This window comes from Poecilia latipinna, unplaced genomic scaffold (assembly GCF_001443285.1).
Source record: "Poecilia latipinna isolate Pla-1442-1.1 unplaced genomic scaffold, P_latipinna-1.0 Scaffold1553, whole genome shotgun sequence".
NCBI classification, from domain to species: Eukaryota; Metazoa; Chordata; class Actinopteri; order Cyprinodontiformes; family Poeciliidae; genus Poecilia; species Poecilia latipinna.
This window is the reverse complement of record NW_015114169.1, coordinates 103,139-116,876: the sequence shown is the minus strand read 5'-3', so window position 1 is coordinate 116,876 and position 13,738 is coordinate 103,139. Positions and strand designations below refer to the sequence as shown.

At 41.4% G+C, this 13,738-nt stretch overlaps 1 protein-coding gene across 12 annotated transcripts in view; it reads right to left on the bottom strand.

Annotated features, from left to right (window-relative positions):
* The window catches only part of fcho2 (FCH and mu domain containing endocytic adaptor 2), a 58,482-nt gene that overhangs the window by 22,535 nt on the left and 22,209 nt on the right, over window positions 1-13,738 (bottom strand). For all 12 annotated transcript variants that reach the window (XM_015058588.1, XM_015058587.1, XM_015058591.1 and 9 more), the window contains 7 exons: window positions 8,840-8,936; window positions 3,343-3,387; window positions 3,186-3,255; window positions 3,056-3,080; window positions 2,737-2,793; window positions 1,172-1,229; window positions 909-1,084 (listed from right to left, as the gene is read on the bottom strand). In XM_015058588.1, coding sequence (XP_014914074.1) covers window positions 909-1,084; window positions 1,172-1,229; window positions 2,737-2,793; window positions 3,056-3,080; window positions 3,186-3,255; window positions 3,343-3,387; window positions 8,840-8,936 — 528 coding nt within the window. The remainder of the gene's footprint in view (window positions 1-908; window positions 1,085-1,171; window positions 1,230-2,736; window positions 2,794-3,055; window positions 3,081-3,185; window positions 3,256-3,342; window positions 3,388-8,839; window positions 8,937-13,738) is intronic.

The following is a 13,738-nucleotide window of genomic DNA, read 5'->3' as shown; positions in this document are numbered from 1 at the left end:
TTTTTTTTGTAAAAAAAATAAACCCCGTTGAAAAAAAAAAAAAAAAATATAAAAAACAAAGCCCCAAAAAAAAAAAAAAAAAAAAAACTTGGGATGGTCTCGGCATCTCTAGGAGAAAAAACTGATCCCCGTTAAGTTTTTGCAAAACCGCAGCAGAGTCCTGTCGCAAGCAAGTGGGTGTAGACAGAAAGCAAACAAAGAGACGCTGAAGAAACTTCAAACGGCGAGGAGGGAAAGAGGCTGAAGAGCAGATGAAGATGCCATAACTTTCATTTAAGCGATCAGTCGGTGAGCACCGCTAGTAAAACACACCAGGGCTCCTTCACAAGACTTGCCCACTCTAACACAACAACAACAACAACAACACACACATATGCAGGCAAACAAACACAGAGGATGCGGTGTTTGCACACAAAGCGGTAGTGGCTTTAAACTTTAACGACTGCAGCTACTTTCGTTAGAGAGTCATTCGCAGGCCAAGTGAAGGGAGAGAGGACGAGGAGCCGGACGAGGGGGTCCGCCACGGCCGTGAAAGCAGATCCGAGTGAAGCTCTGCGAGCGTGAGGTCGGAGGGGCGACGACATCAGCAGTGAAACGGAACCCGAGTCCGCAGGAGTAAAAGAAAATAAAAACAAAGCCGATGAAGAGTCAAAGTAAAAACAAAACATGGACCAAGAGTTTACAGGAGATTTAGTGGAAGATGTTGGCTGAATTATATATGGCATATAATCTACACAAAATGCATTAGACAAACTGAGCGCTTCGGTCTGTTCCCGTGCTCTGGCTCTGATTTTAGGTGTTCCCCTGTTGCCCTCTAGTGTCACACAGGCAGAGTGAACTTCTGCTGCAGCAGCGGGATCAACAGGTTGGTGTGCAGACGGCACGCTCGCGCGAAATGTTACCCCTACCGAGGTGGAGGGCGACAGGATGATGTTTCCGATGGAGGCTTTGAGCTCGTCGATGTTGGCCCGGTTCTGATGCGTGCCGTTGTTGGGCTGGACGGGCTTGATCTGCACGTGGAACTTCCTGGGCTCGTCCTCGTCCTCCGAGTCGCTGGACGAGTAGAAGGAGTTGTCTTTGGGATGTGAGGAGAAGAGTTAAAGAAAATGGGAAAAGAAAAAAAAAAACGCTAAACAAGCACGACAGAAGGAAGTGTGAAAATAAAGGATATCGTTTTCGTTCACTTCTGGTCTGATGCAGAATCCTTCGGCGTCAACTTGAGGCACATTCTATAAAAAGAAAAATTAATTAATAAAAAATAAGAACCAAAGGCTTTAAATAAATAAAAAAAACTTTTATATAATTAAATAATAAGTGTTGAATGTCTGGAGAGATCATAATGCACTGGATAAATAATCAGAAAATGTATTTAGGTTTTTGCTAAATGCTTTAAAGCAAATAGTCTTATTTGAGAAACTTTGTATTTATGCACTAAACAAAGAACCAACAAACTCTTCCAAAGTGAGGACTTTTTCAATATCCCAGAAATTTCAAATCCTAATGAAGAGAAAAAATAAATAAATAAATAAAATATATATATATATAGATTGTCTGAGCTGTTCTGATGTCCTAAAACTTTAAACATTTTGGTTTAAAACTCTGCACTCAAAAACGTAGCTTGAAAGTTGAAAGCAAAAACTAATTTCTTCTCTTCTGCTAGTGCAAAATTTTAACAAACTTTTGAAAACTATTTTTAAGCATTTTTGACAATTTGATTTCACAAAGTAGTCATAGAAGCGTAATGTCCAGATAATAATTATTGAGGATAATTATTTAGAAACTTTAGCTAAACAAGAAAGTTTCTAAATAATTATTATTCTGTACAAAACTTTATTTCTGTACACTGATGCATCCTGAAAGGTCTGGAATATTCTTGTGACAAACTAAAGTAGAAAAGTTGGACCATGTCTATAAAACTGTTGCATTTTACTTTAGACAGACTTTTCAGTCAAGTAAAGGGTTAAACATATAGCCCCAACTTCTTTATAATTAAATGTGTTGCTCATGTAAAATATTTTAAAATATAAACTATTACATTTTTTCTCTAATTAGTCCCTACAAATAAAAATGTCAAAATCTTTCAAAACTATATTAAAATTGTAACTTTATATACTATTGCCAGAATAATATCAGAAATAGAAAATTCTTGAAGATGGAATAGTTTGAATTATTTATACAATGTCTTCAATTCCAAATTTTACCTAATATTTTCATTAAAATTATTATTCATTTTTTTAAATCAGAATTTTGAGCAATATGCTTTTCCTCTTCAAAGTCTCCAAACGAGGAATCATTTTTAAGCATTCGATCGTGATTTCTTCAAAACTGTTAAGATAATATGAAACCTTAACTTTCTATAAACAACCTACAATTGCAAATAAGGAAATAAAAATGTATACACATAAAAAACATTGAATTAAGTAATACAGAGGAGTATTTATGTGACAATTTAAAACTTCTGAAGGAGTAGTTCTGGATTCGTCTACAGACAGAATAACTGAAGCAACAAAAAATTAAAAATAAAAAATAAGCATCAAAATCTTAAGAATAGAATTTTAATCACTTCCATATTAAGTACTTCTAAATGGCGTCTAAATACTTTATGTTTTACATTCGCAGGGATATGATTTTGTTGTCATTTTCTATTTTTGGAAATGTACTTGAAAATGTCATCGGCGTATAGATTTACGCTGCGTAACGGAGACGGCAGAGGTGTGGGGTCATTAGCTTGCTTACAGCGTTCTGGATGTCTATGGAGCCATAATATCCTGGGGGAGCACCGTTGGCAGTGTTCTGCGTGCACAAACAGAGAGAAATGGATGAATGAATGAGCAAATGTACAAAACAAACAGGAGGGAAGCGACAGAGGAGGGAGGGGCAGAGAGGCTGGGAAGTGCGGCGTAACACATGGCAGGAGGAAAAGAACAATGGTCTGCTCCGCCTCCTGCAGCCTGACATCAAAATAACCGACCGCGCCGACATGAAACAGATCCAAGGGAAACTCAAGAAGATCAAGCATGCAGCTAATGTCTGTTTTAATAAACTTTATACTCACAGCAGGGTCGACTTCTGTCGATTCACTGAAAGACAAAAACACGGCAAAGTTGATGTAAAAAAAAAAAAGACATAAAGAGAGAAGGAATAAAACCGGTCAAACTGTGCTGGGAACTGAAGCCCAAACTCACGTCGAGTCCGTGTCCTTGTCTTTCCTGCGGCCGGGAATGCCAAACGTTTTCCTCTTTCTGGGTTTGGCACCTTAACAGCAAAACAAAAACCTCACGTCTGAAACCGTTTTCGATTAACTTGCTATATTTCATGTTAAACGTTCAGGTGGAGCTCTACCTTCTGTTGCGATGGCCGTGTTGCATTCCTCAAATTCGATGGGTCCTAATGAGACAAAAAACAAAATGATTTAGGTTCATTTGGCACAGGAAGGGTCAATGGCCCACAACTGTGGCTGCTATGAATGTGCATCACGCAATGATCACACAAACACACACGCACACACACACAGCGCAGACACACAACATGGAGCCTGGCGTGCCATGCAGGATGTGTACACAAACAGAGCCGGGCTGATCCCACAGGGCAGACAGGGTCAATAGTAAGAGTCAACTGTGCGTCTGGTGGCCCTCGCAGAGACGTGACAGTGCCTCCGGTTGACACGATGCACGACACAACTCCATATAGTCTTCCTCGGAGAGATACACACAGCCTCCCTCCCTCGCCCGCCCACCCAGCCACCCCCCGCCGCCGCCACCTGGAAGTCCACGCAATTAGAAATGAATCTGAAATGCAGGAAGCGGCTTCGGCATTCGCAGCAGACAGACGCTAAGCGGGGAACTAAATGTACCCCGCGCTGGGACACACAAGCTTAATACTATTACGACGAGACAAAAAACAAACAAACCAAAAAAAATAAAAAATACAGGCACAAGATTACATGTAGACAAAGTGTTCAAAGCTGCATGGATAAATCAGCTACTGTGGCTTATGGAAAGCCCTTTTTCACCTTAAGCTGCGCCCTGTGCAGAACCCCAAAGTCTAAATAAATAACCATGTGCTGCTTTGCGGAACAAGTTGCATTCACAATGGATGAGATACACTCCATTGACATTTAAATGAAACTGAATTCACCGGATTTTATTTAGGGGTATCAGAGTAAAGAGGGCTGAATACAAATACATGGAAAACTTTTGATAGGCAAATTTGATTTGACAGGCTGATGACTGGCTGCAAAAGACTTGGAGACTGGGACGGATGTTCATCTTCTAGCAAAACAACAATCTCAGAAATACAGCCAGGTCTAACATGGAACAGTCTAACTTACAACTTGATATTCTAGAATGGCCTAGTCAAAGTCCTAAACCTAAAACTAATTGAAAACTGGAGACAAAACTTGTAAATGGACGTTTATAGACTCTCTCCATTCAACCTGACTAAAGTTGTACTGTTTTGCCAAATAAGTGGGTAAAAAGTTTGAATCTAAATCTGAAAAACCTGAAAACTGCAAGTCAAATTTAAAACTTTGTTAGATCTTAGCAATGCCACCTTGAATGAAATACAAGACCAACCAAATCTGTAAATATGGTTGGGGGATCCTGTTGTATTACCATCAAGCATTAGAAAACCTGTGGGCCTGTTTGGCTCTTGACAACAGCTTTGTGCTCTCTAAACCGCCATAGAGCCAAACTTAAGTTTTTATTTTATACAGAATGCACCTAAGCTAATATAGGTTGGAAGGCAGATAGTGGCAAAACTGAATGTCGCCCAGCCAACTGGCAATAAATTTGTACTTACACATGCTAAAAACAGCTAGCATTACTGGTAATTAGCTGATAACATGGCTAGCTAGCTTTTTTCTAGCTAGCTAGCCAACTAGCAAAGGGTGTTTCATCTGCTACTAACTAGTAATGTAGCTGCTAATATACCATCAGCTAGTTAGTGCTAGCCCCAACAACCTGGAGTCAGAAAACACAATGAAGACGTCTGGGTGCGGCTCAGATATTTCCTGACAGAAAAGTCCAAAACATACAAAAAAAAAAAAAACTACATACATGAATATGCTAGATTAAATATGACAAAACACAAGTCCTGTATGTCCTGAATATAAGACATCTTAATACCTTATTTTAAGATACATGAATTTAAAATTTATGAAGGATGTGCAGAGACCTTGTCACAGGAGGGATGAAAACTTTTTGCACATTTCATTTTTTAAATTTTTTTATTTGTAAGAAGCAGAAAACTATTTGAAAAAAAAAAAAAGAAACACAACACGGTGTATCATTTGCCTTTCCGTTCACAATTACACAGACCTTTGTGTTTTTCGAAACACAATATAAAATCCCAATAAAATACACTAGTTTGTTCTCGTAATATGAGAAAAAATGTAAACAGTTTCTAGGAGTATGACTGTATGAATGCTTTAGTACTGTATAACCAGCAGCACGCGGACATGTCTTAAAATCTCTTCTAGCTAATAGCTATGATGTCGCATAACCAGCCATGGATTTAATTTTGCAAAACAAACAAAAAAAAAAAAAACACTCTTTTGCTTACTTGGATACATCAATCAGCTGGTGAGAAAACTGCCAAAAACAACTCGATTCACACTTGACTTATTGCTCATCAATAATGCACGTTCGCCCCCGAGGTGCTGCCCCTCCATCGTCACGCTTCATCTGTCACTCCAGACAGATTTACCGAGGCTTTTCAAAGGGCTCAGGCTCACAGAGGCTCACAGTTTTCACAAACAGGAAAAACTGGAGGCAGGAGGACAGGCGATGCGGATACGCGACAATCGGGCAAAATCCAGAGGACGGTTCGTCTGCGACCGAGCCAGACAGACACAAATACGCTGCACGCTTTACAACTCCTGAGAGGAGAAACAGCATGATGAGCAGGAGGGGGTGACACAGGGAGAGGGAGAAAGAGAGAGAGAGAGACGGAGAGAAGAAGAAAGAGAGGAAGACGGGGCAGGACCCCTCTGGCGGTTTTTCTGATACACTAACATGCCTTGACCTGAAAACAACAAAGCTAATGATATTTTAACTCAAAACGTACACGGCGGCAGAGGGCCCATGTGCCCTCCCCGGAGGATGCTGGTAGCGAGCGGGATTGACGCATTGTCTGGCGCGCGCGGGGCTGAGTGAAGCGCAGGGAGGCAGCGAGTCACGAGAGGCCCGCATCACGCCAAGTGAAGTGGATAAAGTACACCGATGACCGATCTACGCTGCCGTGCAATGTCAGGCCCACTTCAGCCCTGGCAAAATGCACGGTGGCGGCGGCGGGGTACCGACCGCCACAACGGTTTGAAGAATCATTCAACAACTTTGCTGTAATTATCCAGAAAAATAAGGTTGTTTCTTTAACTTTTATGAGGCCTTTTGGCGTTAGTGGGTTTAGAGAGAACGACTGGAGAATCTATTTAAATATTCTGATCTGGTAGCTGGGAATCCTGCTGGAACATGAACGTCCGCCCCAGAAAGTCGGAACTAGCTCTGTGCAGCATCTCTGTCTTATTATTTTTGGATGTTTTTAAATATCTTCCCGTTGCTCTCTCGTGCCATTGTCAATATGTTACTTGAAAATAGTCTCACAACAACAGTATTATCGATAATTGCAATAATTACTAAGACAATTTTCTTTGACTACCAAATTTATTTTCATGACAGACCCAATGCCCACAGCATAATGCCACTACCACCGCGTTTTCCACTGTGGGGATGTGATGTCATCGGCAATCTTAAGCATTCAACAGCCGTGTTTTGGATGTCAGACTAAAACAGTTAACCTTGATCTCGTCTGACCAGACTTTCTTCCACATACCATCACAGAATGACGCTGCCACCGCCATCTTTGTCCACACAGAAGACAAAAAGTATAAAAAACAACAACAATGTTCGTTTTGGCAATTTTTCATGAACGGCCAGACTCTTGGTTTTCCCTTCCGCCTGAAATGTGGATCAGATTATGCACCCAAAAGCACTCTTTGGCTATAAAAAGGATAAAAAAAAGGAATGTTTTTTGGTTGTCTCTTTAACGTATGACATCGCGTGTCTTCACAAAGATACCAAATGGGATACCAGAGGCGCGAGAATGACTGGAAAATAGAAGTCAGAACCGGGTGGAGAAGCGACTCCTTTTTCCATCCGACTATATTTACGCACGCACACACGCGCTGCAAGCGAAGTCCAAACAGCCACACGTGGATATTACCCAAACCTGGACAGACATTAGGAACTGTTTAAGCTTCTCCAAACAGACAGGCAACAGTGTTTATACAGGGGAAGATGGCTCCTTTTCTTGCTGCTCTGCGAGGGCGGCAGGCAAGTCACGCATGAGTGGAAGATGGTTTTTTAAATTGCATATGCTTCACATGGCACAGGGAGCAGGAGAGAAGGGCGGGGCGGGGACGAGTTTGCGTGTCTGGCCCACTGCCAGTTGACAGCTCAGCTGGATATCGTTGAACAGTCCGACCCCCTAAAGTGCCCCCCTCCACTCCGCCTCGCAGCGTGTCACTTTAGGATTGTTTCTGCAATAGAAAGTTTATTCAACCCCTCTTTCTCTCTCTCTCTCTCTTTCTTTCTTTGAAAAGGCCCCGGACCGGCCATCCGTTCAGCTATTTCATCATCGGACAGGGTGGTTTATTTCTCCTGACAGAACCGGAGCTGCTGTGCAATCCCTAATGAACAGCTTGATACGGGGAGGAATTTCCAGACCGATTTTTTCAACCTCAATTAAATCCGCTGTCCAAACAAATGAGGGCCCCGCCGCTTGTTGGACCAAGTGTTTGGACACGAGGGTCACCGTTTGTGTACACACAACCACGGCATAGGTGAGGCCTCTGTGCTTGTGACCTGACGTAACAGGAGCCCGAGGAAGAGGGACTGGTGAGGTTATGTCCAGAACGGGGCACCAGTTCAGAGACGCCAAACGGCAAAGAATAGGCCTCAGTAGAGGTGAAATAGTTTACGGTTACCGAGTGGATTCAGTCGGATTTCTGTGTGTGTGTGAGACGGAGTGGGAAGTGACTGTGCAATGCCAAAGAAAACTGACAAGTATTCCCTTGATTATTGTGGCACGGCAAAGTTTACACAAGAGTCATTGTCGAGCTCTGACCTCCCAGAAAAGTTGGTTATGCCTGCTTAATCTGCGAGCGTGTCACATGCTTACTGGAATGCCGAGCCGGCCTTCCTTTACAGCAGATTACTATGATTGCCTCTGATGGCCTGCTCTAACGTCTAATTGCCCCTCTCCATGCTACCCCTCCCATCAGGGAAAGGATCAGCCCTGCTCAGAACCGTATCGACGCTCCAGGGTTTCCACAGGTTCCACCAACTCAAATTCAAGACTTTTTGTTGAGACGATTAGTGAATGAAATCGGAAACGTGCGCCACGACGGAAATGTACAAAACAAACCAAATAAAAAAGAGCCAACCAAGAATACATTTGCACTTAACTCAACGATGGATGCCAAGAAGCTAACCAGATACCTAGCAAAAGTATATTAGCAGCTAGTTAGCGATAGCCTCAACACGTACGAAGTCGAAAAAAGGAAGTGAAGACGTTTCCGTGCAACTCAAAAATTGCGCCTGACAGAAAAAACCTGCAAGAAAAAATACAACAAGCAAAAAACATAGACTATCCAAAATTAAATTATCCTGTCACAACAACGTTTAAGACCAGTCAATAATGTGTTTAAGGCCAACTTACATTTTTTAAAATGAATTTAAGACATTTTAAGGCCTTAATTTCAGATACATGAATTTAAGACTTTTTAAGGATATGTGGTCATCCTGCTTTCAGTGTCTTGACAAACAGCGTCCTGCCTTACCTGGCCTCTCCTTGCCTGTTCCTTTGCTCTCAGACAGTTTTTGTATTAAACTCTCCTCCGAAGTGTTCTCGATGTTCCTCACAAATTCATTGTGCACCTAACAGAGGGAGGAAAGGACAAGCATGAGATGGGAAACTGGTCCAGAAAGGACATTATGTGACTCTGAGAACCTCAATGATGGCAAAAAAAAAAAAAAAAAAACAGTCAAGTTTATTTGCACAGGACATTTCAGCAACAACGAGGTTCAAAGTGCTCTACACCAAAAAGACACAGTACAGCAGAGGTTCCCAAACTGTGGGGCGCGCCCCCTAGGGGGTGCCCCGTACCATTGCGGGGGCGGGGGGTGCGGGAAGCTGTCTGGCTGAAAAAAAAACCAAACACTAAGGGTTTTTACCTTAGAATGGCCAACTCTCTGTTATTCCTCTGTCAATTTGATACAGTAGAGGCTTCCACACTTCCCATATTTGTGTCCTCTGTCACTTTTATCAGCAGTTAAAACTGTCTAATCCGCTGTTAACCTGTGGTAACCTGTTTTTCCGAGCCGCCTTTAAACACAACATGAGCGCTGGGTTTCCACCTGTGAAGGAGACCTGCTGCTGCTGTGCGGAGCTACGTAGGTTTGTGTTAGAATCACGGCAGCAAACCAGCAAAACGCAAAGAACTTTTCACAGTTTTTCCCTCCAAACTAACTGACTGGGTTGAGTAAAGCTGTTGGATGCAGGTAATGTTAGCTCAAAGATGACTAGCTAATATCAATACAGCAGCTTAAGTTTAACAAGTAGCCTGTAGGCTACCGATGTTCTTGTCTATGTCCAGCTACGTACATTCATTTTTTCCCCTAAAAAAGTTATAGAAAGGGAATATCTAAGAATCCTCCACCACACACGCACGCACGTACGCACACACACGTCGTTCAATCAGACAGATATTTTTAATCCATAGGGGGGACCCAGAAAATGTTTGGAAACCACTCCAGAACAGTGACCATTTAAAACCAGAAACAAACATTATATTTTGCCAATATGATAAAGCAAATATAGATCAAATATATTAATCAAGGTTTTAGTTATTTTATACCAAGATTCAAAATAAACATGTGAGTTTTTAGCCTCGATTTAAGGGAACAGCATCTTCACAGTTTTCTGGAAGCTTCTTCCAGATTAGTGGAGGATAGAAACTGAACTCTGCTTCTCCATGTTTGGTTCTGGTGCTGGTGATGCAGAGTCGACTAGAACCAGAAGATCCGAGAGGTCGGGAAGGTTGATACTTTAATGCACTTTATTTTAAGCTACTAAAACAAGCCGCCTGACATGGGGCGAGTTGCACCGGTCACGCCTCCCTTCAGCAGAGAGGTTTGTTTCCAGTTGGACCACCGATGATTTAGATGAATTTTCTTTTCAGTCTGCAGTAAGGGAATGCCGTTTTGAGTCTTCATTAAATAACATCTAGCAGCAGGAGGTCACTCAGAGGTCCTTTGTCCTAAACATTTCAGTTTAATTCAGCGTGAGAATTTAGCAGTTTTCAGATTATTATCTCGTTAGCTAAATATGCTAATACACAGTGGATTAAGTGTGTAGGTGCAGAACTGTTTGCGTGACTCTAATGAAATCAGGATGTGCCAAAATAGAAAAGGCAGGGTACAAAACGGGGTTATTATTCCTATTTTTTTTCCAATAAAACTGGTAATATTTCTGTGATGCTAACAGAGTTTGGCAACAACAGTCAGAAAAACCTGCGGAGATTTTTTTTTAGCTCTAATGAAAGTTCAAATCCAAAGAGAAAAATGTGTATTATGAAACTGAAACTGAAAAGATGAAACTCATCTAGAGACTTTTCTTATTGATTGCATTGCATTACAACTGTATTCACTGGATCAATGCATTGAATATAAACTATACTTATGAAGAACCGTTTATAACAAACAGTTCCTCATCAGTTTTAGTGATCCTCTCACAGTTTTACCAAACGCACACTTGATGCTGCTCCAACTTTCAATATTTGCAACACTTTAAGCTGACGCTTCTTTAGCATGCGCAGCCCTACTGACTCTTACAGTTAGACCAGGGTGTCGGAGGATGTCTTTGTTACTGCCATGGTTACCCTCTGGGCAGTATCACACAAAGGTTAGCGCTTGTTTGCATGTGCACCTTTTGAGTTTGGTGAAGGGGGAAGTGCGAGCGACGCATAGGCATGAAGATAAAGACGAGGGGCTGACTGTTGCATCTCCACAAACTATTTAGATGTGCGTGATACTCCCGAGTGCTACAGCGAGTGACTCCACCATCAAAGCAAGACGGATTCACACACGTGTGTATGTGTGTGTGTGTGTCTATATATATGTGCCTGCCCCAGCCTCCCCCTACCCTTCTGGGCCCCCAGTGGTGAGGTAGAGTGCATTAGCCATCTATGCCCTGCCTAGCAGCAGAGGATGAGGGGGAGGGTGTTGGTGGTAAGAAGGTTGCCGTGGCGAGGAAGCGCACACGCAATCCGTCAGGTGCTGCTGGCGTGATGGTGGTCGCTAATGTCATCAAGGTGTCTTGCCCTGCTCATCTCATATAGACACACACACACACACACACACACACGCTCATATGTCAACACAAACAAACAAACAAAAAAAAAAAGGGTCCTCATCTCTCCACTGAGACTTTCGCCCACATGCTACAAAACATGCGTCTGCCCCGAAGGCGCCCTCGCTCACACACAAACGCTCACTTACAAAAACAAACTCAGCACGCACAGCGACAGACGCACCTGCCTCTCCACACAGCGAGCCGGTTTAACTCTCACTGCCTCTCTACGCAGCGTGCTTCTCACCACTTTTAAAAAGGTGCAGTTCTTCCTCTTTCTTCTCACTCATCTGTCTGTCACTGGTCGCTCAGAGCCGATGCTCTCTGCAGCCTCTTTAAAGATAGCTGATAAGATGCCACGGTTGCTTTGGTTTGGTTAAACAACGGCAATCACTTGTCGATGACAGCTTAGCAACGCAAAGTAGCTTAGCGTTAAAGCTGACTAATGGAGGATATTTGAGTAAACACAAGCAAAAACAACAGACTGAGCCGTTTCCCTTTTAGTGGGGAGTCGGTCTCCTTTTCCCCACTAAAGTTAGACCGAGCCAGGAGCTTTTTATGTCACACTAGAAACGGCTACATGGTTTAAAAACTCGGAATTGAAAGGAAAAAGCAACTGCATGATGCTGCCACTACCGGTTCTGTTTTTGTTGGTTGAAAAGCAAAATAGCAGCCAGACGCTGCTGATAGGTGGGACAAACATCAGCAAAATCCTTGGAAAAGTGAGCATTTTATGGTCAGTTAACAGCAAAAATAAAACTTTATGAAGTATTTTTGGTCCAGTTTCCATTGCAAATATCTTAGTACACTTGAAATAAAGACAAAACTAACTTTTGGGTAGTTTTTTTTTTTTTTTTTTTTAGCAAGATATAAGAGCTTCTTCTTTAAGCAAACAATTCTTCAAAATTGGTTTAAGTACTAGTTCCACTGGCAAATTATTTCACTTATAACAAGATCTTTTTCCCATGTTATAAGTGGAACAAGTACCTTTTTTTTTTAACCAATTTTAAGGGATTTTTAAAAAACTTAAAATAAGCTCCTGTATCTTGCTAAAAAGTTACTTGTAAGTTAGTTCTGCCTTATTTTAAGTGTACTTATATTTGAACAAGAAACTAGATCAAAAACACTTTGAAAGAGGGGGAAAAAAAACTAATATCTTCTAGCACCGTTGCTGGTGTTCACAGCAGAGCAGCGAACGTCTCAGCAGGTTTAGCATAAAGCGACGTTGTGGAGAGTTCAGAGCAGAAACCTGCAAGCTTTACAGTCCAAAGAGCCCTTTCTGTCCTTCGGCTCTTTCACAGCCGCAAATGTTACGTAACATTTTGAAAGGAGAAAACGCATAATTGTTGATGAATATCTACTGTTGCAAATTTGTTGCAATTATTAAAAGAACCACAATTTTACTTTTATTTTAAGAAAATAAGAAAGAAAAGAATGATTTTTTTATTATATTGGGTGTGGAAAATGATGCAATGTTTCCAACCTGCAAAGTTAGATCTACAGAAACATTGCAGGTATTTTATTGCATTGCATGCTGTTGATATTCAATATATTTATTCCATGAAAAAAAAATTATATATATATATAATTTATTTTTTAATTATATATATATTAGTTGATTCTTTATCAGTTTTAGCCAAAGTTATTAAGTGTAAGGTTTAAAGAGCCTCTTGAGGCTCCAGAGTTGCAGGTTGCAGACCCCTGGTTCAGAGGAATGGTAAAAAAAATATATAAACTAACATCTAAAACACTTCAGGTCTACAACAGCATGTCAAATGATACAAGATGTGTTTAGAAAATGCTAACCAAAACAAGTATCCATTGTTTTGGTTTGCATAGGAAAATGTCTAATTTCTCAAAAACACAGCCTACGCTACTAAAAATCTCTCCAAAAAGGCCACAAAACTTGTAAAGCAAAGCTCTTTTAACAGATGACACTAAGAGCTGTTTGACCATCAAAAAGCTTCATAATTGGTGAAACCAAGCAAAGCACGTCTGCACAAACTCTTCATTATCAACTTTGAAGCATGGAGGTGGAGGAGTGATTATCAGGGCCAATCTGCTCTGGCCCAGATTGGAGTATTTGTGATGTCCATGATGCAAAACAAAGGAGCCAATCTGCAATTGCTGAACAAGAAAAGAGTCCAGTGGAGGCAAAGGCCTCGACTGCGTTGGAGGTTTAAAATAGCAGGAACAAATCTCAAGCCTGAAACCTGAAGAGAACTGAAGTAATTTTCCTGACGAGGAATTTAAAACTTCTCCACACTGATGCTAAAAGTTCTACCTGCTGCAGGATCGTGAGGCAAAATGAGCTTCTTCTGTGTTTATG